Here is a 25,121-nt window from a genome sequence, read left to right on the forward strand (position 1 = left end):
CAATGTCAAATATAATTTAGAAACTCAGCTTCATTCTAAGGCTTACACCTGTAATCTCAGCAATTTGAGAGGCTGAGCTAAGAGTAACACTTGAGGTCAGGAGTTCAAGATCAGCCTGGGCAGCATAGCAAGATCCTGTCTCTAAAAAAAAGAAAAATTAGCTGAGTGTGGAGGTGCATACCTGTAGTCCCAGTTACTCAGGAGCCTGATGCATGAGGGTCACTTGAGCTGAGCCCAGGAGTTGGAGGTTATTGTGAACTCCGATCACACCTCTGTACTCTGGGTGGCAGAGATAGACTCTATTTCTTTAATAAAAGAAAGAAAGAGAAAAAAAGTTATTTAAAAAAATTAATAATATAGAAAACTCAAGAGGAGAAATAAAGTATGTTATGTTTACCCATCTTTTCCCACCATTCTGTCTTCCTTACTGATATTGTAAGATTCCTTTTATGATTTCCTTTCTGTTCAGAGAACTCCCCTTAGGCAGTCTTTCAGATAGAGAGAATAGGTCTGCTGGTGACAAATTCTCTTATCTTTTTCTTCATCTAAGAAGATAAGAGACATGTCTCCCTTCATTCATGAAGGATAGTCTTCCTGGCTAATCATTCTTTCATTCCTTGAAAAATATTTTTTTACTTCCTCCTGGCCTCCATGGTTTCTGATGAGAGATTTGGCATTATTTGAATTGTTTTTCTTCTTTAGACAAGTTAAGCTGTTCTCTCTCACTACGAAGTTTTTTCTTTGTCTTTATTTTAGAAGTTTGACTATAATATGTCTTGTTGTGGATTTTAGGGGGTTTTTCCTGTTTGGGATTTTTCTCAGCCTCTTGTCAAATGTGGGAAAGTTTCAGGCATTATTTCTTAAAATATTTTTTCAGCCTTTTTTTGTTACAGTGGTCCAAGTCCCTGAGGTTCTCTTTATTTTTCCTATTTATTTTCTCTCATTCCAATTGGGTAATTTCCACTGTTTTGTCTTCAGATTCACTGATTCTTTCCTTTGTCCTTTACACTCTGCTATTGAGCCCGTCACTGAGTGTTTGATTTTAGTTACTTTATTTTTTCAGTTCTGTGACTTTCATTGGGTTCATTATATTTTCTGTTTTATTGCTGAGACTTTCTAGTTTTTCATTTGTTTTAGATGTGTTCATAATTGGTCATTGAAGCATTTTATGGTGGCTGCTTTAAATCTTTGTCAGATTTTAACATGTATGCCATCTCAGTATTGGCATCTGTTGTTTGGTTTTTTCTCATTCAGGCTGAGATAGTCTTTGTTCTTGACAAGTGATTGTGATCGAAACCTGGACATTTTGAGAATATATTAGTTAAATCTTATGTGTTAGAAGGCCTCCTCTGGCCACTTCCTTATTGCCAGGTAGGGGTGCAGATCCAGCTCCCACTTAACCACATTGTCACCCACATGGGGAGGGCTCCTCCTGCCTGCAGGGAGTGGTGATACCACCCTGGCTGGAAGAGAAGAACCCAACCCCTTTGTACTGCTTCCCAAATGGCCTTTCCTGGCAGAAGTCCTGACTGTGCCCTGGGTCACCCCTAGAGTTGCCCCACTGTGCAAGAGGAGGGCACTTCAATGCAGTTGGAGAAGGGCAAGTATCTAAGCCCCCACATAGCCTTTACTGGCAGGGTGACTGTACTATTGCCTCTGGCTTTGCTTGGGGTAGAACAATTATTGTCTGTAAGTTTTCTGCCTTGTTAGGCTGCCCCTTTCCTGGCAATTCTTTGGCTCTCCAGGTTTTTGGCTTTTCCAGCACCCAGTCTAGATGAGGCAAAAAGAAAACTGAAAGAGCTCCCTGTGGTATTCATCCTGGGACCCCACTGCCCAGCCTGTCTGCCATTTTCTTCTTCTTCTTTTTGCTTTTTCGAGACAGAGTCTCAAGCTGTCACCTTGGGCAGAGTGCTGTGGTGTCATAGCTTACAGCAACCTCCAACTTTTGGGTTGAAGAAATCCTCTTGCCTCAGTTTTTCTATTTTTAGTGGAGAAAGCGTCTTGCTTTTGCTCAGGCTGGTCTTGAACTTGTGAGCTTAAGCAATCCATCCACCTCAGCCTCCCAAAGTGCTAGGATTACAGGCGTGAGCCTCTGCGCCTGGCCCCGTCTGCCTTCTTCTTGCTTCTTATCAAAGTCTTCCCATGTTCATGTTAAACACAGGACCCACAGGACCCAAGGGTTTTCAGCCGTGCTAGCAGGAGGAATAGGGAAAGGTGAATCTACTTCATATTTCTGGAAATAGAATTCCCATTATTAGACTTCTTATCTGTCTCAGTGCCTGTGCATTAGCTAATCCATTCAGTGAACACTCAGTGAGTACCAGTTATCCATCATGCTCCTTGAACCTGTAAGTTGGTCTGTACCAATCCTGGACACAGTCCTGCCAGCTGTAGCTGTGACTGATGTGCCAAGCCGCCCTCAGTGAGGTGTGCTTCTGGAATTGTCTTTCAGACAGTAGTGATGGTTTGCACAGGCATGAAGTCTCTCTTCAGAGCATAACAAGGCCCCATAACAGAAGAAGGCCTTTCACAAGATAAATGGCTGGTTCACGATGAATGGCTGGAAGCCAGAGAGTTGTGGCATAGCCTGACCTATGTAGGCTTTTAACCACTTGCTTTTCAGATTAGTAAAAAGCTTTTCTAAGTGAAGACATTAAAAACAAAAATTAAAAATATCCTACCATCACCTTTTTATAACTATAAGCCTGAAATAGGAGGGATATAATTTCAAAATATAGGATAGTTACAGAACTTAAATAAACTTAATTTTGTGAAAATTTGACTATACCGCCTTTTTTTTCCCTATAATTCACCACAGATTGGTGAAAAATTCATCCATAGATGAAAGTTGAAGACCACTGCTCTGCATCAGAGCCTTAGCTAAAGATTAATATTTGAAGTAACTATTAGTTTTTGATAAGTTATAGGGATACGTGATGTGACAAAAACGGGCTTTTTCGTGTGGTCATGGAAGAGAACATGTGACTTTGGCACTTTCCCAAACCAGTGTTCAGTGTTGATTTGTTGGTACGTTCTACGTGGCATTGTTTTTTAGGCAGGGTACTGTTGGCATTTGGATGGGAGAATTCTTAGTGGCTTGGGATTTTTCTGCACATACAGTGCATTTCAACTCGCCTGGGCCCCATCCACTAAATGCCAAGCGTGCCCTTCGGTGCCCCTTGTTGTGATGTCCAGATGGCCCTGCCCTTTCCCCACCGTCACACACAGTGTCCTGTGTGGGAACCAGGCAGCTTTTAAAATTCTTCTCCAACTGAGTGTTTCCAACTGGGTGTCTATGCGTACATCGTGTGTGTGTGCGTGGTCCTTCTTTTCTTCAGTCATTACACATGCAGAAAAATGATATGGATCTGATGAGGACAAAGCTTCGGCGCTTAGAAGAGGAAAATAACAGAAAGGATCGGCAGATAGAGCAGCTTTTGGAACCCAGTCGAGTAAGTCCCTGGCCCTTTGTGGAGGGCTTCTGCCTGCAGGCATCCAACTGGTGGGGGAGGCTACAATGAACATCTCTTCACATCTCAATCTGCTCACCACAGGGCTCGGATTTTGTTCGGACTCTGGCAGAGAAAAGGCCTGATACTGGTTGGGTGAGTATAGTCTTCAGCAGGGCAGAAAGCCTTCCACTGAGGCCCCATTACCAGAAACAGCCCCTGGCACAAGAGGAGTGGCAGGTGGAGGGAGGGGCACAGGATTCCCCAAAACTGTTCTCCATGGAGACATGGGGATTACTCCAGGAAGATGGATGCTTCAGGAGTTGTTGGGAGGAGCAGGGGGCCAGCAGAGCCGAACAGTATACTGTAGAAAAAAATAGCTGCAATAGGCGACTCCCCTCCAGTATCTAAAAAAATACATTATGCTTAAAATCAATACTGAATTAAAACAGGGAAGCAAAGCCCAATATAATGGAGTCTTTGAAATAGATACAAACATTCCTCATATACTATGTAATGATATATGACAAATTGAAACAAAATGATGGAAAATGGAGCCATTATATGATTAACATTGTGGCAATAAACCATAACAGTTAGGAAAAAAAGTACCTCAGTGAACTTCATGGGAGTCAAGGAATCACATTTGGGAAATGCTAGAAGAAAACTGAAGGATACAATTTTGAGATTATTGAATACAAAGAATAAAATAACATTAATGATGTGATTAATGGATCTGATAACATGAAATTTATATAATAAAAACTCATAAGACTAAGATGGAATCACTTTATTGGGGTGGGGGAAGAATATTATTGAGTAAGATAACAAAATATCTAAGAATGTTATATAAATCTCTAAAGAAAAAAGTCCACTCTGAAATGGAATGTATAGAGTACATAAACATTATATATTTAATAATGATTAAAGCCTAATTCTGTACCTCGAATAGCACAAAGTAAATCCTTAATAGATGCTTTTGAGTAAATCAATGTGTTAACACAAGAAAATATTTTTTGGATAATAGCCAATCCTAAACATTGCAGAGTTGTTCAGTTTGTACATGTGTATGATCTTATTTGTTTTTTTGTTTGTTTTTGCAATAGGTACTTCAATCCCCATTTTTAAAATAAGGAAACTGAGGTTAAGAGACTTGGCTCGTAATTAATGACTAAAGTCTGTGAAGGCAGGAGTGGGGTCTGTCTTAGTCCCTAGCATTTCACTGGCAGTAAATAATTGAGTGAGGAGATTATTTTTGTTTTATTTCATTACTATTATTATTATTTGTGAAACAGCATCTTGCTCTGTCACCTAGAGTGGAGTCCAGTGCAATCATCATAGCTCACTACAACCTCAAACTCCTGGGCTCTAGTAATCTTCCTGCTTCAGCTTCCTGAGTACCTGGGACTATAAGTGCGAGTGTGTGCCACTACACATGACTAATTCTTTATAAATTTATTTTGTAAAGATAGAATCTTGCTATGTTGAGCATTCTGGTCTCAAACTGGCCTCAAGCAGTCCTCCTATCCCAGCCTCCCAAAGTGCTGGGATGACAAGTATGAGCTTATACCTGACCTAGGAATTATTTTAAATTGCTATAAGTAAAACCTCACATCTTAAAGTAGCAAAATTAGTACAGATGATCAAAACCAATATTGGCAGGATTAAGGAAAAAACAGGTATGCTTAGACTTTAGACATTGCATTTTAAGTTAGCATGACTGTACAAAGCAGTGATCTATAAAACTGTGCCTACTGTTATCTAATACTGCTCTTTTTAGGACTATGTCTCAAGTAAGTAATCTAATACAAAAAGCACAGAGTTTTTATAGCTACCCACTTTAGGGGGAAAATTGAGGAGAAGTCATTCAAAGTGGAATATAGCTAGCTCAAAACATATTTGTAAAAAAATTTTTTTTAAATATACAACAGTGCACTATTTACAGAAATGTCTACCTGATTAATTTGGACAAAGTAAAATTCTTTAAATAATGGGTACCCTTATAGAGAAAGGGCTCTTGTATTTTTGTTGTTCTGATGTGTGTGCATGCATGTGTTTTATTAGAGTTTATTAAAGTAGAAATTCTAGATCATAGGGTGTATGCAGTAATCTTTTTAATACCCACAGCAAATTGTCCTCCCAAGTGGCTATGTCCTATGATTAAACATTTCTACTTGTCATTATCTGTCCTCAAGAAAGATTTGCATCATGTGCTTTGGGCAGTTAGTAACAAAAAAAAAAGAAGAAGAAGAAAGAAAAATACCTTTGTAGACGTGCCCAAGAAGGCCCAGGCCAGGGTTCCTATTGAAGGATTGATTATAATGGCAAAAGTGGTGACAACCTAAATGTCATCAGAAGGAGAACAGACAGATACGCTGTGGTGTGCTCATGCCATGGAGAATAATACAGTCACATAGGAACTGCAGGTAGATCAGCAAGAGAGCTGCTGAGTGAAAAAAAGGTGGCAGAGTGTCACATGTGGTAGAGTCTCAGTTTTGTAAGTAACAATGCTCTAATTCTAGTGGGCATGCACACATATGGGCATACATAGAGTAAGGGGGGGATGTGGCACACTATGTTGATAACAGGATCTAGTTGGGTAAGGAAGGGAGTGCCAAGGTCAAAGTATTTTAGCCTTGCCTATGGTGTCTTCATTTTTTTTTTAAAGAAAATACATTCATATATTACTAATATAATTTAAAGCTATGTTAAAATCCAATTTGAAGGCTCGGCGCCTATAGCTCAACCGGCTAAGGCGCCAGCCATGTACACCTAAGGTGGCGGGTTCGAATCTCCAGCCAGGACCCGCCAAACAACAATGATGGCTGCAAACAAAAAATAGCCGGGCGTTGTGGCGGGCGCCTGTGGTCCCAGCTACTTGGGAGGCAGAGGCAGGAGACTCGCTTGAGCCCAGGAGTTGGACGTTGCTGTGAGCTGTAATGCCACAGCACTCTACCCAGGGGGACAGCTTGAGGCTCTGTCAAAAAAAAAAAAAAAAAAAATCCAATTTGAAAATTGTCTATTCAAAATAAAACAGATGTTCTGTAAGGAACATAAGGGTGTTATCTCCCCATATAGACATTCACAGAAAAGGAGGTGATGAGACCAGTGGAGCAGTTCTTCCTCCCCCAGGTGGAGGTGCAGGGCCTCCTCAGGGCCCTGCCAGGCTGTTGTCCCTGTCAGCCCTGCTGGCTACGCGAGAAGACTGAGAACTGAATTACCCTGGGGGGGCTAAGAGACAATGGTTTATCCATGTAGCAGCCATGGTGGCCTTCTTTACTTAAATACCTGAGGGTGCATCATGTTCCTCCCAGGCGTGCATTGTGCTTAAGAGAATGCCCTGCCTGTTGGTGTGACCAAGATGCTGCCTCCTCCTCCAACACGGTATTGTGTTCCCTCAGTCACCCACTCAGCACTGCACAGTGAGTGGGCAAGATGGCAGGGCCTTCTCGCTTCACTGAGCCTGTGGACTGCAAGAGGGGATGGCAAGGAGGAAGGGAAGGTGCTCTGTAGGGGAGGAGATGCAGAGGCTATTGATTCTCCGCAGAGGATAGCCAGCCCAGCCTAGGGACCTAGGCAGCTGAGTATCCAGAGGTGGGGAAGGCCACAGACTGTGGAAATTGTCACACTTGATGCAGTGGTGCTCTCTTGTTAGGTCATTAATGGGCTAAAGCAGAGGATTCTGAAGCTGGAGCAGCAGTGCAAGGAGAAGGACACCACCATCAAGTACGCTGCGCCCTGCCCGTCCCCCCTCTGCCTTCTCACCCTGATACTAGCCTCCACGCGCCTTTCTCCCTATTCTCACCCCAAAAGTGAAGGCTGCTTCTTTTTTTTTTTGTATTATCCGCATTCCCTCCAAATTTCATTAGGAAACAGTCTAACTTTTTCTTGTTATAGTTAAGAAATGCTTTCTCCCCTTAGTATTCTGTGTACCCCTTTTTATTTTCAGGGTGAATTTTTTCTGCCTCTCAGTCATGTGCTGTCCTTGTGCTGGTTTTGGTGTAGTTACTCACATTTCTTTACCTGTCTTCTCAGTGTGAAGGGATAGACTTTCTTAACTGTGCTTAGGTTTATTTAAGGAAAACTGAGGCAGCATGTCTATTACCTCAAGTCTCACAGTAACAGTTTTCCCTCCTGTTTGTTTCTTGCTTAATTTTGTCAACTTAAAATAAATGTGATTATTTGCTGATTTCTTCTGTGTCTCAGTGCTGAACTGTGACTTTACTTTCACTTCTGCCTTGATGTCTTTTATCTGCAGTCTGTTATGTGTCAAGAGTGGGTGACAGTACAAGGGGAAGAGTGATTCTATTTTCTTTATAAAGCTAATTACTCTACCACCTGTCCCAAAGGTGTTTTGTCCTCTCACTTCTGAAATCTGTCTTCACAAGTGTTTAGAGACAGTAGCTTATTTAGAGAACAGTACTTTTAGGGAGGCTGTTTTCTCACCGTGGGAAGTAGCTGGTCTGACAGTGAAGGGACACTTCTAGTGTGAGGAATTCACCTGTCAATCTCAAAACAACTCATTTGTTCAAGGCCACAAACCAACGGAGGGGCAATTCAGGCTTTTCCCTTCCCATACTTGTTCTCTTCCAAAGCTAATCCTTCTCTGAACCTTCTGGGAAAACGCTCTTCCTCTTACTTAGTCACCTGAAAATGCTGGCACTGCCATGTTAACTCTGAACTTGGGTTTTCAGCAAACTCCAGACTGATATGAAGACCACCAACTTGGAAGAGATGAGGATCGCTATGGAGACATACTACGAAGAGGTGTGTGTTCCCCTCGGCTACAGCTGGTGAAGGCAGGATGGAACGTAAGGGGACGGCCTGCCTTTGGCCAGGGTGATGGGCTGAGGCCAGGCAGTAGCCTGGGGCTGCACTCTTGGGAGCCTGTTCTCTTTCAGCTTGGCTTGAAAATAAATCACAGAAACTTAGCTTTTACTTCCTACTGAGGGGCAGTAATCAGGTATCTGATTATAATTGTTTCAAGGGAAGATCTTCTTTATGCTCGTTCTGTGTTTTTAATGTATTTTAATTTGAAATTTACAGATTCATCGTCTCCAGACTCTCTTGGCAAGTTGTGACACTACAGGAAAGAAGTATGATGATCTGTTTGGGAGCCAGGTTTCATGTGTGGTCTTCATATTACGGAAACTACTCTAAGAGCAGTGTAGTCATCTTGGGGAAATGGCACAGCCTGCCCTAACTTTGCAGTAGTGCCAATACCTACACTTGTCCTGTTAATGGTTAGAGTTGATATGTTTCCATTGGAGGTGTTTACAGATGTTCCCTTATAATCATCACTTGTTGACAACTACTGTGTGTTTAGTATTCCATGTATTAATTGTATATTCTATATTATATTTTCCAGTTTAGAATTAGAAAATACGGTTTTTTAAAGCCTATTTACCTTATTAGGAAGACATTTCATACAAGTACAAGTTTATTTCATGACTTAAAGTTTTCCCAAATAAATTTATTAGGAGAGACATCAAGGTTCCCCTTATTTTGTAGATTTCCCATATTCCTTTCCCAAAATAATAGTAGGCTTTCAAGAAATTCTGGAAGGGCTATTCCTTATCATAGATTGGTCATGTCACTGCAGTAAAACTACTAACATTTATGGAGTGTTTACACTGTGTCAGGCATGGTTTTCTCTTTTTTTATTTACCCCTACTAGTTTAAAACAGTGGTTGGAAAACTTTTTCTGTAAAGGGCCAGATAATGAATTATCGATTTTCATTATTCCCAGTAGTTATAGTCTATAAAGTTTTCATGAACACTGAATTAGTGAATACTAAACCAGTGCTCCTAGGGGAAATACAGGATTCAGTTCCTTTGAGCCTCTGGTCACAATATTTTATCAACTGATAAATACATAACCTGTTTTGTTTGTGTTTCTGCTTAACGACACCCTATTTATCGTATACTGTGGATTTCTTCACATTGAACTCAAGGCAGCTGTATAATTCACACCTCAACAAAGCTTGGCTAACACATGTATTTTTTTTTGTAAGGCACGTCACAGCTTTCCAGAGCTTAGATATACTAGATAGCACTCAGCACTACGGTTCTAGGCCATAGTAAACAGTAAAATCACCAACAAAAAGCCAAAAATATAAAAGACATGGCACTGAGTAGACTGCAAAAAGGATACTTGTTCACAGTATGAGCATCACCTCATTCAACCTTGGCTGGGACATTGGAGTCAGCAATTCAGGTTTTTTTAAATCACTGTATGCATGTGTGTGAATTCTCATGATTATTGATCTTGGGGTTACAGATCAATTTCAGCCAGTAGGCAAATTTGGAAGTATGGACTCTACAAATAAAGAGGATTAACCATATTTTAGACTTTGTGAGATAAGAGGCAAAATCAAAGCTATTATACAGCTACTTAATGTAATGAGAGAAAATAAGTTTCTATAAAATTATTAGTGATGACATTTAAAATATAATACTAGGCCAGACACAGTGGCTCATGCCTATAAACCTAGCACTCCGGGAGGCCAAGGGAGGAGGATCCCTTGAGCTTAAGCATTCAAGACCAGCATGAATGAAAGTGAGACTTTGTCTCTACTAAAAATAGAAAAATTAGCTGGGCTGAGGCTGGAGGCTAAGGCAGGATTGCTAGAGCCCAGGAGTTTGAGGTTGCTGTGAGCTAGGCTAAGGCCACAAGACTCTAACCTAGGTGACAGAATAAGGCTTGTATCTCATAAATAAATAGATGTAAAAAATAGAATACTAGTCAGTGAACACAATATTTTGTTATACAGATTTACTAACTATAAAAATGGAATTCTGTCCTAAGGGCTAACATTTTGCTTATTTGAGATTCAAGGTTATTCCCTATTTGATTGCAAACACTCACCTGCAAAAACCACTCTGATCTCACAGACCAAGCAGAGACAATTTTGGTTTGCCTTATTGAAAACACTTTATTAAACCAGTTTAGACATTCAAACCTTAGACCCTTGATTTGGTTATTCCTAGGCCTCCGGGGGAAAAGAAGATGAGTGCAAGAAGGCAGAAGAAAGTGAATAGTGCTCTCCTGAACTTGTCTCGGAGCGTTCAGGAGCTTACGGAGGAAAACCAGAGCCTGAAGGAAGACCTAGATCGTGTACTGAGCAACTCTCCCACTGTCTCCAAAGTAAAAGGTATCTTTAAGAGCCACTCAAGGAGAGAGACCCAAGGAGAGAGGTCACATCTCTTGTTCTAGAGGGAAGATGTAGGTGGCTGCCACAGGGAGTTGACCACGGCAGACCTTGGCCTGACATAGGCCATGTGATTAGCCCTTTTTCCCTGTAGCCAGGAGGACCTCACTGCCTATGTCGCGAATATAGATGTGTACGGTTACAACACTTATTCCCAAATGTGCCAAGCAGTGTTCCTGACCCTAGAGTTGAGAGTACTGGAGAAAGGCATGCAGACATCCCTCATGGAAATGATGTGGTGAGGGGAGAGTTACTGAGACGAACCCATGTCAGGTGGTAATGTGTGCTGCAGGGAAAGACAGAGTAGGGAAAAGAGACAACAGGTTTGGGGCTCTGGGGGCAGTGGTGTGCAGCTACAGACAAGGTCATCAGGAAGGCCCAACCAACACAGTAAGTACTGAGTGTGGCCTAGAAGAGCTGAGGGCCAGTCATGAAGGCAGCAGGGGGCAGCACTCCAGGCTGGAAGCAGGAGCGCAGAGGCCCTGGGTGCTATGATAAAGTTGGTGAGGGAGACAGGTGGAGTATACCAGCCTGAAGGTCCAGCGAGGCAGGTTCCATAGGAGTGTCATACAGAGGGCCTAGGTGTCTTCCCTGCTTCCCAAGGACCCTGGCTTCTATGCTGGGGCTGTATGCAGAGGGAAATGTTGGCAGGCAGAGGGCTCTACCCTTGCACTAGTGAGGGGTCTGTTGGCTTGGGCCAGAGTGGTGGCAGGAGTGGTGAGAGGTGTCAAGTTCTGAATGCACTTTGAAGGTGTGACTTACAGGAAATGCAGAGACCTAGACAGAGAGGGAAGGGTCAGGCTCCAGGGGGTTTTGTCTGAGCAACTGAATTGACAGAGCTGTCATTTCCTGAGATGGAGAGGACAGAGGAGCAGATTTGGAGAAGGGGAACATGATGAGGTCTAAATGGTGGGGCATAGGCCAGGTGCAGATATGTTTAGGATTCTGGGTAGAGGCCTGGGCTGGGCACTGAGCATGCAGCTCACAGTATGTGGGTGAGACCGAGTGGGGCCACCTAGCAAGTGCCTGTGAGGGGAGGAGTGGGCCCAGGTGGTAAAGAGTGGAGGTGAACCCATACAGCAGAGGGAGAAGGAGCATCAGTGAGGTGCCAGGAGAGCCAGGCATGTGGCAGCCTAGACATAAGGGAGTTAGATAGCCAGCCATGCCAGTTAGTATGTGAGGACTGAGAGCTGAGCTTTGAATTTGGCAAAGTGAAAATATTGGTGACCTTGATAAGAACCACCTTAATCCTACTGGGACAGAATCAGGAAAGAATGTCACACTAAGATACTTGGAGACCATTAATTGGTAACTCTTTGCAGCAAAGGATACAGAGGAAGCCCATTGGAGGGCAAGAGTCTGCCTGGTGGGACTTGTGGCTTTGCTGTAAAGCTGCTTAGCCGGTGGACAGGAAGTGTCAGACCTTGCCTGAGAAGGGTGGTCTGGGCTAATATGCCCGTCAAATGGTCCTTCTGAAATGTGTCATTTCTAGCAGGTTACACAGAATGGAGCAAGCCCAGGCTGCTGAGGCGTATTTCAGAGCTCGAAAAGGTGGGTGGCATCTCATTGGCACCCTACTGTTCAGAGCCAGCTTGTCCTGTGCAGTAGAACATAGATTTACAGAGTCAGATCACACTGAACGCATAAACCACAGCTATGCACCAGGCAGCATAACATGAAGACAGCAGAGTGGACTTCCCCAGGCCTAGACAAGACCCAAAGGTACATCTCACATCTTTCATCTTCCAGATAATAGCAAAGCCACGTTCTTGCAGCACACATCTCTAGGCTTTTGTGTGTGGCCTCACTCAGGTGGATGTGTGTGACTGTGAAGCCTTCAGCAGCCCAGCCTGGCACATGCATGTTGTGGCCTCTCCACTGCCAATCACTCACCAGCCTGTTCTGCTCACCACTCATCTAATATGTGGTTTTGCAAAAAACTGTTCATTATACTTTGGCAACCAGAAAATTGGGGAAATTAACATTCCCCACCCCCAGCTCCCGACGTGAATGATCAGTCTGATCATTCAAGGATAATCAGTCTGATTCTGTTGGGATGAGCACATTGACACCTTTCCATTTTAAACATGAAGGTGAGGGCTCTGCTGCTGGGCTAAGCAGAGAAGACATAGAGGAGAAAATGTTTTGAAAGAATAATTTTACAGATTCACTAAGTAGAAAACTTAAGATTTTATAAATAGTGGGTATTTAAACTTTACTAGAAAACTTAAAAACCCAGAGGTGGCTCTGAGTCCAGTGGGGAATTACATCTCAGCCAAGAGCTCTGAGTGGGAGGGAGATACTGGGGGTTCAGGTCACTTTGCTGCAAAACTGGAATAGCATTTGAGCTTGATATAAAGACTGAAAGTTCCTGTCATTCCAGGACAATAATAGAGTTAGTGAGCACAAAGAAAAGTCGCCCCTGAAGTCCTCTCGTGCCCTCCTCTCTCACTTCACCATTGCCGCCCTTGCTCTGCCTCTGCGAGGGTCGGCGCTCTCCAACTCCTGACTGAAGAGCTGTGCCGGGCAGCTGCTCTTCCGGTAGATTTGTGCCCAGTGGGCATCTCCCAGGCACCTGGGTCACCCAGCCAAGCTGTTCCCATGCCCCCACAGGAGACACACTTCCCTTTGACTTGTCTCTTTTCTACCTGTGTCCCTTTAGTAGCTCGGCTGGTAGAGTGTAAACTGCAGCTATTGTCTCTTTTCTGGATTTCATAAATGGAGAGTCAAAATAAGAAATAAAACTGACTCTAACCAGTGCCTATGTTGCCTCCAGAAAATCAGTTCAGTAGAGAGCTTGAAGTTACGTCCCTCAGAACTGGCCAAGTCAAGTCCTCTGGCTCATTCTTCATCCAGCTCCACGGTGAACAGACAGCTACGAGGGGACCGAGACTGCCGGGAAGAGCAGGAACGTCTCCGGGGCTGCTGCGGGGAAGAGCAGGAGCGTCTCCGGGGCTGCCGGGAAGAGCAGGAGCGTCTCCAGGAAGAGCAGGAGCGTCTCCGGGGCACCCTGAGAAGCCTGAAGGGGGAGCGGGATGCCCTACAGGCACAGCTGCTAGAGAGAGGGTAGGTGCTCTTGGACTGGCTGGCAGCACACTCGCTGCGAAGGTTCCTGCTCCCTGTGTAAGCTGTTGCTCTGGTTAAACTTCTGTGAGTGTGGGGAGGCGCTCAGCTCATGATAGGTATTACGTGAATATTTTTTTTTTTCCTCTTTGCAGTTTTTGGCTGGGGCTGGGTTTGAACCCGCTACCTCTGGCATATGGGGCCAGCGCCCTACTCCTTTGAGCCACAGGTGCTGTCCTACGTGAATATTTTTTTTACGTGAATATTTTATATGATTCTAAAACTTATTATATTTCAGTAGTGACATAAAGTCAGCTTTAGAGATAAAAAGAAGACACTGACCAGATGATGTCATCATAGTATGGACAAGGGAGCATTACTTAAATCTCTACACTGAATTCCAAAGGGAACTTCAGATTGTTTAGCAGAGAGGCATTTACTTTCATTGATTTGTGCAGAGTTGATTAGATCTTATGCAGAGTGGTTTTAATATTCAGTAGTAAGTTTATGACGTATGCTCTATGTGTGAAATAAAACATACATGCTGTAAAATATTCACTGTGACCCTAGGAGTTGAAAAGGCCAAACCTCACTGTGTGTTTTTTTGGTTTCATGATCTGTAGCCCACTTGAAACTTGGTCTGCCTGCCACCTCCTTCCTGCTGCTGTGGCTTTTCTAGTTGGAGCTCTGTCCCTGATCCCAGATGATTGAAATGAGGCTTCTCTCTCTATTTTGCCAACACGAAAGTGAGCTGCTACTCAGAGTGGTCTGTGAAACTGGTTGCCTCAGTTTCACCTGCCAGTTGGTTAGAAATGTAGGCTCTTGGGCTGTGGCTGAGACCATCTGAGTACTGCACTGCCTCTGGTGAGACTTCCAGCTGGTTTGTGGCATTAAGTCTGAGCAGGATTCAACCAGAGGTTTCAATCTAAGATCTTCTGCCTTCTGTTCATGGCAGAGGGCAGATGCTGCCACACTCCTGTGTCTCACTTCCAATCAAAGTCTCATGGTGCATGTGTGTACACCAAGAGGTTCTTTGTAAAAATTGGTATCTTATGACAGGGTTTTAAAATTAAGCTAGTCACACTGAAGGGTAATTACTGTAAGAATTATCTATTAAGCTATCAAGTGGCATGACAATAGCTACCATTTATTGAGCCCTTATTGTGTATGGGCACTCTGCTGAACACTCCGGTTTTACCTAATTTAATGTGGAAATTGATGAGGACCTTGAAAAGTTGGATCTGAGATTCAGACAGCTCTTCTCTAACATAAGTTTGTGGCCACCTTGCCATGCTTGGAACTCGAGAAAATCAATCTGTTGAGGCTCAGCCACGTGTCTGGGTAGCCTGCCTTCCCCTCCTGCTTGGAGTAGGCAACACACATGTGGCAGCCCTGAGCTGTGTGCTGTTGCATGACAGCTGGATTGGTGTCGCCTACTCAGATTGTGGGGCCTGAGAAGGCAGCATCTTGTCTGGTTTTATTCCCATTAGTCCCCTGCCCCTGATAGTCACTGGCACATTGTGGTCAGCACCCTCAGGACTGTTCCTGGCTCTGTGTAATTAGAAATAAGGGCTATTCTTGATCCTTCTGCCCTATCATCCACCGTACTAAGGAGGGGAGTTGAGCAATATCGTTTTCCTAAACCGTCCTCCTGCTCTGTAATGACTTCTTGCTTTAGTGACACTGATGTGTCTCTGGTTCTGTGTGCTTAGGTTGGAGGTGAAGCAGCTGCTACAGATAAAGGCTGACCTGGAGAAGGAGCTGGAAAACATGAGGGAATGGGAAAAGGAGAGACGAAAACAGGAGGAGGCTTTAAAGTAAGTGACCTGAGGTCAAGTTTTGAAGAGAATCTCATGTTCCAGGCTCCTTACTTCTATGTGCTGCCCCCCCCCACCCCCACCGCACCTACTTTCAGCATTTGCAGAGTGATTTTTATGAAGGTCACACTCGTCTTCCTACAATCTTTGAGCAGTTTTCTGTGATCTTCAGAGTAAAAACCCAAAGTCTGGAAAAAGGCTCCTTACGATTAGGCCCACGTGTGCCTTTTTAGCATGTGGCCAACCTTCAGTGCATCCCCACTCCCATTAGCCCCCATGTTGTCTCTAAACAGTTCTGACTTCACACCTCTGTGCTGGGCCCTGGTCAAGACAGCCAAATTATCTCTTCAGGAAGAGATAATTTTGTGTGCCCCTCCACAGTAGCATCATTTGCAGAGCCAGGAGGTGAGAACCACCCAGTGTCCATTGCTGATGAGTGGATAAACAAGCAGGTCGGCCCCCACATAGGAATAAATAGGAAGGATACCCTGACACACACTGCAACATGGATGAATCTTGAAAACATGGTCGGTGAAAAAAGGCCACATAATGTATGGTTTCATTTATATGAAAAGTCAAGAACAGGCAAATCCATAGAGACAAAAGGTAGAGTGGTTTTCCCCTCCTAGGGCCTGGGGAAGGGAAATGGGAAGTGACTACTAACAGGTATGAGGTTGCTTTGTGCAGTGATAGAATGTTCTAGAATTAGGCCAGGCTCAGTGGCTCACACCTGTCATCTTAGCACTTTGGGAGGCCAAGACAAGAGGACTGCATCAGATCAGGAATTCAAGATCAGTCTGAGCAAGATTAAGACCCCCATCTCTACAAAAAATTTAAAAAAGTGTGTACTGTCATAGTGACGTACACACTTGTAGTCCCAGATACTCAGGAGACTGAAGCAGGAGGATCTCCTAAGTCTAAGAGTTTCAAGTTATAATGAGCTATAAGAATGCCACTGCATTCTAGCCGGGGCAACAGAGGGAGACCCTGTCTCACAAAAAAAAAAAGAAAGAAATGTTCTAGAATTAGATAATACTAAAAACCACTGAAATGTACACTAAAATAGTATATTTTATGTTATGAATTTTATCCCATTTTTTTAAATGCGTACAAAACTAGATTAGAAATCCGAGCAGAAATATTTAGCATTCAGAATAATTAGTAAGACACAGATTACTAGAATGAATAAAATATTTTATTTTCAGGAGCAGTATGACTAAATTTTGTCAGAAGGCTAGAATTAAAGTAAATCAGAAAGGGCAAGTAATGCAGAAATGAATTGTTTTTACTTTGTCTTTAGTAGTAAAAGTAATAAGGACATTCCTTCCATTTATATTATTTATTAAAAAAAAAAAAACCAGTGGGCTCAGCGCCCGTAGCTTAGTGAGTAGGGTGCCGGCCACGTATGCTGAAGCTGGTGGGTTCAAGCCCAGCCTGGGCCTGTTAAAAACACCAATGACAACTGCAACAAAAAAATAGCCAGGCATTGTGGCGGGTACCTATGGTCCCAGCTACTTAGGAGGCTGAGGCAAGAGAATCGCTTACACCTAAGAGTTTGAGGTTGCTGTGAGCTGTGACACCATAGCACTCTACCCAGGGCAACAGCTTGAGACTCTAAAAAAAACCCAGGGATTTTGAGTTGTTATGCCATTTAAGGAAGGGTGTTGGGCCCTGGGAGTCCTCAACCCTGCCTTCCTGGGGCTTCCAGAGGGGGAGACACAAGAGGAAGTACTGTTCTGTAATGGGGTCTTTAGTGCAGTTGGGTCACATAGCTATGGGCCCTAATTACTCAGGGGAGTGTGGTCTCACCAGCTCTGTGCAAGCTGTCCAACACAGACTGTCTATCCTACCATGTGATGGCCTTCATCACACAGGAACAAGTAAAGTGTCATCTTTTCTCTTTCCACCGTAGAGAGGAAGTTCAAACACTTACCAACAAGTTTCAGGAACTGCGAGAAATGGAGAAAGAAGAGAAAGATGATCCCATGGAAGTTACTCATGAGGTACATTGTGGCTGCATTTTGTTGAAGTGTGGTGGGACTTTGCACTGATGAGTGATGGTTCCAGTTATTTTCACGACCAGAGGTTTTTCTGACCATGACACTGGCAATCCAATTTCCTTTTATCATCACAGTCAATTTCCATAACTTAAGTCTTAGGTAGAGAAGTCTGGAGTTCTAGACTGTCAATGAATTGACTTTTTACACTAACATTTACGTCTTAATTGAGCTGGTGAATGAAGATCTTCCCCAAACCTCAGATATGCACAAAGTTTAGTTATGCAGCAAGGAGTAGTCTACTGGGAAGGTGAGGAGTTGAGAAGGACTGGGAGTGATAGGAATGAATACTTTACGAGGCCCTCCTGAGCTGGCTGGATGTTCATTTTCTCCTTTAATGTGATTCTAGAATTCTTGCTGACAAGGCCTCAAAGGACATTTGCTCCCTGGGTAGGGTTGGGTCTTCCGGTCCCTCCCTGCCTGTCACTAAGCTTCATATTCGTTTGGTGTTGAGTGACTGTTTGATGGGGACCTTGCAGACAGCTGAGAGGTAGCTCTAGGCAAACACACCTTCTCTGCCCCTCTACTCCCCTGTCTACGTAGATTGCACACAGAGAGGCTGAGGTGTAGGCTGTGGCTATGAAGGTCGCCTGGCTCTCTCCTGCCTCACTGGAGGAGCAGAAGCCACCATCTGGTTCTTGCTGGACCAGTGCTGCTGCTCTTGCACTTGTGGTGGCTAGCAGTGCCTCCTCACTAATCCTTTTTTCCAGTAAATGGGTCCTTCAGATGGCAGGTGAGATCTGATACCTGTTCAAACAAAGACCAAACATAATAACTTGGGGGTTAAAATACTGTAGCTGCAGTTTACTCCAAAAGGAGCCTGTCATGCAGATGTGTGACAGATACGAACAGTTTGATCTGGGATGAGTCCATCCTGAGCACACACATGCACATTAGAAATGTGTAAGGAGCTTTACAGCAGCCTCTTTGCAGACCCTTTTTCTGGTTGTTAAAATTTTGACTAATACCTGAGGATTCCACCAGGATGTCAGGTTTTTACCTTGACAATTCATTGTAGTTGTGAGGTTCTGTGTCAGAAAACCACTCCCTATTCCAGTAGTAGGGGTCAGATAGAAGTTGTCATTGGCCACCGGGAAGGGGGAGGTTCATGACGCCAACAGTCAGAAATGAAAGCATGGGGCTTTATTTTAAATCTGGACTGGCTCTCCTCTTCTAAGGGTGGTTTACTTAGCTGGGTTCTTAATTTCAAGGCTTCTTATGTATATGTAACACTATGTGTACTTTTAAAAGTTAGAGAATTTGGAAAAGCTAATTAGCACGTTTTTAATTACAAATTGAGACAAACCACAACACAGACAACAACAAAAAAAAACCCTTGCATGTTCACCATGTGTGCTGATCGTGGCCCATACATTGTTCAGGGACCTTGGTTTTAGTTGCTCTGCTGGTTTAGTGTCAGGGGTGGGCCATGTGAGTCCTTCTCAGTACCTTTGGAAAAGTATTTTTTGCTCTTAGTAAAGTGTACTTTTTTGTGCTGTTCCTGTAGGTGTGTTTCTGTGGTGGTTTTTCCATCACTTTGGGTAATGTTCTCAGTGACACAGAATCACTATCCAGCATCCAGGAAATTAGCCACTTTCCATGTGACCATTACTTTTCTTGAAACCTTGTGCTTACCTGAATATCTACATGTCTGCCCAGCTGGATATGACCCCTCACAAGTGTCTTCCTGGGGCCTCATTCTTGCTCAGTGGCAATCTGTGACAGAGCTGGACTTGAGTTCTTCTCCAGGCTCCACGTGACTCACAAGCATTGCTAGACTCTTTTTCCCAAATGGGGTGTTTGTGGGGACCATCAAGTTGCAGGGCTTACTGACATGACTTATTTCCTCATGACTCTGACCCCTAAGAGTGCTTAACAAGAAATAAATGTAGGTGTTTCTGCTTACGTTTTAAACTTGCCACTCAAAGTCATGTATCTGTTAGGAAGAATATTTCCTGAATACATCCAAATTGGAAAGAATGACTTTGTTTCTGGAGTTTATCGGGTTGTTGAAGACTGCTTTTTCTCCTTGGCCTGATTTTCTTTATATCCTCAAGATCAAAGAAAAACAAGTTTGTCCTATCGTGTTTTTGATGTGTTGAATTGAAGACAGAAAAGATCATCTTAATACTGATTTCTCTCCTGTGCTAATAGGACACAAATCCAATCAGGAAAGAAAATCCCTTGTCCCTCTTGACTCTGGTGTATTCACTGCCTTAGAAGGTCTAGCTTGGATGCTGCCAGGTCACCCCTTCTTTGAGGGTCTTACTGTGGGGTTTGCCACTTTCTTTGAGTCAACTTGTGATTTCTATCATCCATTACCCAGGCAGAGTGGCCATGACAACAGAAACTCCTGATAATAGTTATTTTCTTCCAGGTATTATATCCTTACTTAGGTATTTCATTTCTCTTGACAATAAGCTTTAGGAGATTTTGCTCAGTGTCATAATTATACTCAATGTTTTTTATTTTGGCATCTTCTTGTACGACCTTGACATTTTGTGATTTATAAATGATAGGAAGAAATTGAGAATCCCAATTTTCCCATTATTCTCTCAAAGAATGAGCCAGAGTACATGACCTGTACTCTCTGTGGAATTACTGGCACACGGAAGTCCAAGGCAGCCCTGTTCATAGTAGGGAGGAACCAACAGCAAACTGAAGGGCCGCAGACCTGAGATCTGTTAATAAGCAGTTGTGTATTGGTCACTGGCATTACTTTGACAGCCCTTACACAGGATTAAATGCATCTTTATTTACTGACATGAAGAGATGCTTGCGATGATTATTTGATGGAAATAATTCCCTCAGTCTAAAAGAAATATGACACATTGATCCTTTTTTTATTTTAAAAAAAATTATAGTTAGAAAAATATCTGAAAGTACTGCCAATTATTGCTTTTTCTGTGTGGTGGCATTATAAGCATCTGTTAAACTTTCTTCTAATATTGTCTGAAATTTTCATAAGAAGTATATATTAGCTTTTTTTTCTGCTTAAAAACATTTCTATTTTTTAAAAAAGAAGAGTTGCATCAAGTGGGATTATCCAGTGTTCTAAATATAGGAATCAGCTCTCAGCATTCATATGTGAATGATTAACTGTAGGTTTAAATGGAGTGAGGAGATTTAGTTTTTTAACAGTTGCCTGAAGGATTTTATAAGCATATCAAAATTTAGCTGTCTGCCAAGAGTTCTTTGAATAAATGTTCCTTTATCTTCTAAGTAACTGATTTTCCCTTTTTGGATCACATAGGCACAGGCCACACCTTGACAAAGTATCTCACTTTAATGGAACAAAAGTCTGAAAATGTGTTACGATTACAGGAAAGAGATGAGGCTCTTCCTAGGATTACAAAATGGGAATGTTAGCACTAAGTAACTTAGTGACACACTAAAGAGGGCTGATAACAACTGGCTGTGTTAAAGTACCCAGACTTGTCTTTGTCAGAGATGTTAATACCTGCAGACCTGGAAATGACTGTCCTAGAAATAGAAGGCAGAGCACACAGGCCACAGGGAAAGCGGCGGGTGGGGATTAACTGCCTTGAATCATTTTTTGGGCTCTGGGCTACAGGGGTGATCCCTAGCTGTCCAGGACCTGGCCTTGGGTGATTGGCGCAGGGGAATTAAACTCCTGTCATGTGAAACTCAGATGGAGGGGACAGTTCTGAGTGTGAGAGATGGATTTGTTAGTGCTCTAGGGCAAGTCATTTACAGCAATTGGCCAACCCTAGGAGGGGCATTCTATCTAGCAGCAGCAAGGCCCTAGGATGTCTAAGCATAATAAAATACAGAAAATAGAAAACTTAATACACTGGCTAATCCATTCTGGGTGGATTTTGTTCACAACCCTTGGCAAGCCACTTGTGCCAGGCATTTTGCCCGGATATGGACTTCTGGCAATTTTATGTATCTCTCTCTCTGTTGAGGGATTTCTAGAACAAAGTATCTGAGCTTGCATCTTTGATATTAGAAAAACAGTCCAATATTTTTATTTTTATTAAAAAGCATCCTGTGGATAATAAATTTGGGCCCATAAGTGTTATTTTAATTAATTAATTGTTATTTCCATGGTCATAGTAGTAATTCCTGCTTCTATTTTTTTTTTTTTTTGGTAGAGACAGAGTCTCACTTTATTGCCCTCAGGAGAATGCCATAATGTCACAGCTCATAGCAACGTCCAACCAGCCTCACTACTGGGCTTAGGCGATTCTCTTGCCTCCCAAGTCGCTGGGACTACAGGCGCCTGCCACATACCCGGCTATTTTTTATTGCAGTTTGGCTGGGGCTGGGTTTGAACCCACCACCCTTGGTATATGGGCCAGTGCCCTACTCACTGAGCCACAGGCGCCATTCTCCTGCTTCTATCTTAAAAACCAAGCTAGACATATACTGCCTTTAATCTCAGAAATCCCATTTTTATAATACAGTATTAAACTTTTAAAAGATCAAAAAAGGACCCTAGAAAAACAGATTATTCTGGCAATAATAAAGTACAACTGAGTTGTGTTACTAACTTTGAGGTACCACAGGAAATGTCACCCTCTCCCCTCCACCCCCCGGATATGGTTGCCAGGGAGTTTAATGAAAAACACATCTAAAACTATGACTCCAACTAGCAGCCTATCTTTACATCTTGCTAATAAGCAAGATGAGAACTGATCTCATCTTGCCTAGTAAGTTTGGCCAGCCATTGTGCCCAGTAACATTCTGGGTCCTTCTCTGAAGTTCATCCCTCTCCCTGGTTTCATTGTCCTTTTACATCTTCCATTTCCTGCAGACCCAAGAAGAACAAGCTTCTGCTCCCAGCAGCAGATACTCTGAACAAGACTTGGATACAGATTTTTGTGGGGGGTGGCTCCTGCACTCCCACCCGCCTTCCACTGAAAGGAGGAGAGACATCGCCGCCAGGACCCTGCAGGCCCAGTGGAAGGTGTACAAGCACAAGGTGAGGCCATCTGGGGAAACCTGGAAATACACAGGAGCTGCTTGTCCAGCTGCAGAAATATATTCATTCAGCCCATGTTTACCTCTGATGTACCAGGCTTCGTGCTATTTGCTATTGACATGTAGGAACATGTAGGAAAGATGATATAAACAGCTGAAAATAATGCAGCATCAATAGTATTGGTGGAGGAAGACGAGAGAGACCTGGAACCCTAGTTAGTGGCGGTAACTCTGCTGGAGGGACAGGGGATGGGGGAGTTTCAGGAAGGGCCACCTTTCAGCTAGTCCTTGAAGGATGAGCAGGATTCCATTTTTTTTGCCACATGGAAACAAGGCAATGGCTTGTTGTGGAAACTCTGTTAGCTCACCTGACCTTGTCACATAGTATTGAGGCTGGATGGGTCACACAGAGATTAACTCAGGTCTAACTCCTGACCCATGTTTGAAAACACTCCCCTGTCGGTCCTGAGCATAGAATTGGAGAGCTTAGGGGTACTTAGGTTGATTGCTGAAAACAGCAGTGAAAAATATAAATTGCCAATAGTTACCCCCTTTTCTGGGGTACTCTGGAAAGAGGCAGCTTGGAGGAATGGTTCTTTTCAGTAGGATTATGGAAAATCTGCCACAGTAGGCTGGTTCTCAGCAGACACCAACTGTGAATAACAGGGCAGAAAGACCCCCATCTGAGCTACATGCAAATACCCCAGGCTTGGGCACGTGAGGAGCTGTTCATCTGCACTGGGTTCTTTGGTATTTAGATACAGGTGAAGTGCAGTGACAGGGGAAGAGGCTCCTTCTCTAAGCTCCTGAAGTGGCTCTGTTGGAGCAGTGATTTTCAACCATTGTGCCACACAGTTCTGGGAGAGGATCATAAGTGTGCCGTAAAAATTTTTAAAGATCATTAATTAAATTATTTTAAGAGACATTCAGAGCACAGTAAGTATATTCATTTTTACTCTTTTTCTTGATCAATATAATTTAAGTGTGCCACAAAAGTTTAACTATAGGTTCAAGTGTGCTATGAGATAAAAAGATTGAAAAACACTGCCGCAGAGGATGGCGTATAGCTTAGAGGACCTAATGCTCTAATAAAGATCTACCTAGTATCATAAAAAAGTCACTGCTTTTTCCCCCCTAGTTGAACAAACGAAACCTGTAGAGTTCACTGTGTGCATGAATATGATAAAATCTTAAAGCCAGGTACAGTGGCTCATGCCTGTAATCCTCATACTTTGGGAGGCCACGGTGGGAGAATTGCTTGTGGCCAGGATTAGTCTGGGTTAATGTGGTGAGACCTTCTATTTCACAACAAGCAAAAAAATTAGCTAGGCATGATGGTCGCATACCTGCAGTCCCAGCTCCTCAAAAGGCTGATGCAAGAGGATTGCTTAAGCCTAGGAGTTTAAAGCTACAGTGAGCTATAACCACCACTGCACTCCAGCCTGGGTGACAGAGTGAGACTGCCTCAAAAGTATTTATCTATATATACATATATATATATTTTTAATTATAAAAATTTACTCACACAAAAAAGCTCCAACAGATTGCAATTGGAGTTTTTCTTTTTTAATCATTGTTTCTTCCCAGCTTTTATTATGAAAATTTTCAAAGTGTATGAAAAAGTTGAAGCAATTTAGTATATTCATATTTAGTATAACCATGAATTCTTTCCACACCCTGATTCAACAATAGTAAATATTTAGCCATATTTCTTTTCTTTGCGTCTGGAGGTGATGTATGGTATCACATCCTCAGTAGGAGAGATTTTTGCCTAAATGTTTAATCTGAATTGAATCAAGCCTATAGACCTTTTTATAGGAAATAAAAGGGACAGAGGAACAAGTTAAACGACATCACAAGGAAACAATCAGACCCAGGATATGAAACATTCTGTAAGATACCAGACTGTTGTCATTTTCTATATATGTAACTTTTTCCAGAACTATTTGAAAGTAAATTTTAGACATTATGAAATGTCAGTATATATCTTCCAAGAAAAAGAACGTTCTTCCACTTAACCACAATTCTATTATTGTACCTAGAAATTTAACAATAATTTTTAAATTATAATATTAAAATCTATAATATTTCTAGTCAATTTTCTCTAGATGACCCAAGATGCCACTTATAGCTGTCTGTTTCACACCAGGATCCAGTCAAGTTGGATTACGGCCCATACCTCCTCAAAGCCTGTGTCTCATTGTTCAGGTCTCTTTAGTGTAGTTTACAACAGCCCCTGCCTTTTCTTCTTTTTAAAGACATTTTCTTTTTTGATGACAACAGTCTGGCATCTTACAGAATGTTTCATATCCTGGGTCTGATTGTTTCCTTGTGATGTCGTTTAACTTGTTCCTCTGTCCCTTTTATTTCCTATAAAAAGGTCTATAGGCTTGATTCAATTCAGATTAAACATTTAGGCAAAAATCTCTCCTACTGAGGATGTGATACCATACATCACCTCAAGATGCAAATGAGGTCAGCTTGTCCCCTGTTAGTGTGTCTTTTTTTTTTTTTTTTGAGACAGAGCCTCAAGCTGTCCCCCTGGGCAGAGTGCCGTGGCATTACAGCTCACAGCAA

At 42.7% G+C, this 25,121-nt stretch overlaps 1 protein-coding gene across 5 annotated transcripts in view; it reads left to right on the forward strand.

Annotated features, from left to right (window-relative positions):
• The window catches only part of IQCE (IQ motif containing E), a 60,411-nt gene that overhangs the window by 23,573 nt on the left and 11,717 nt on the right, over positions 1-25,121 (forward strand). For 3 of the 5 annotated variants that reach the window (XM_023516542.1, XM_023516544.1, XM_023516545.1), the window contains 11 exons: positions 3,339-3,452; positions 3,555-3,605; positions 7,105-7,175; positions 8,144-8,216; positions 8,496-8,545; positions 10,440-10,603; positions 12,153-12,211; positions 13,437-13,726; positions 15,436-15,540; positions 17,453-17,543; positions 22,378-22,545. In XM_023516542.1, coding sequence (XP_023372310.1) covers positions 3,339-3,452; positions 3,555-3,605; positions 7,105-7,175; positions 8,144-8,216; positions 8,496-8,545; positions 10,440-10,603; positions 12,153-12,211; positions 13,437-13,726; positions 15,436-15,540; positions 17,453-17,543; positions 22,378-22,545 — 1,236 coding nt within the window. The remainder of the gene's footprint in view (positions 1-3,338; positions 3,453-3,554; positions 3,606-7,104; positions 7,176-8,143; positions 8,217-8,495; positions 8,546-10,439; positions 10,604-12,152; positions 12,212-13,436; positions 13,727-15,435; positions 15,541-17,452; positions 17,544-22,377; positions 22,546-25,121) is intronic. The other 2 variants (XM_023516543.1, XM_023516546.1) reach the window with 2 other exon arrangements.

Source organism: Otolemur garnettii, unplaced genomic scaffold, assembly GCF_000181295.1.
Source record: "Otolemur garnettii isolate 467f Iridium unplaced genomic scaffold, OtoGar3 scaffold00092, whole genome shotgun sequence".
In the NCBI taxonomy this organism is placed as follows: domain Eukaryota; kingdom Metazoa; phylum Chordata; class Mammalia; order Primates; family Galagidae; genus Otolemur; species Otolemur garnettii.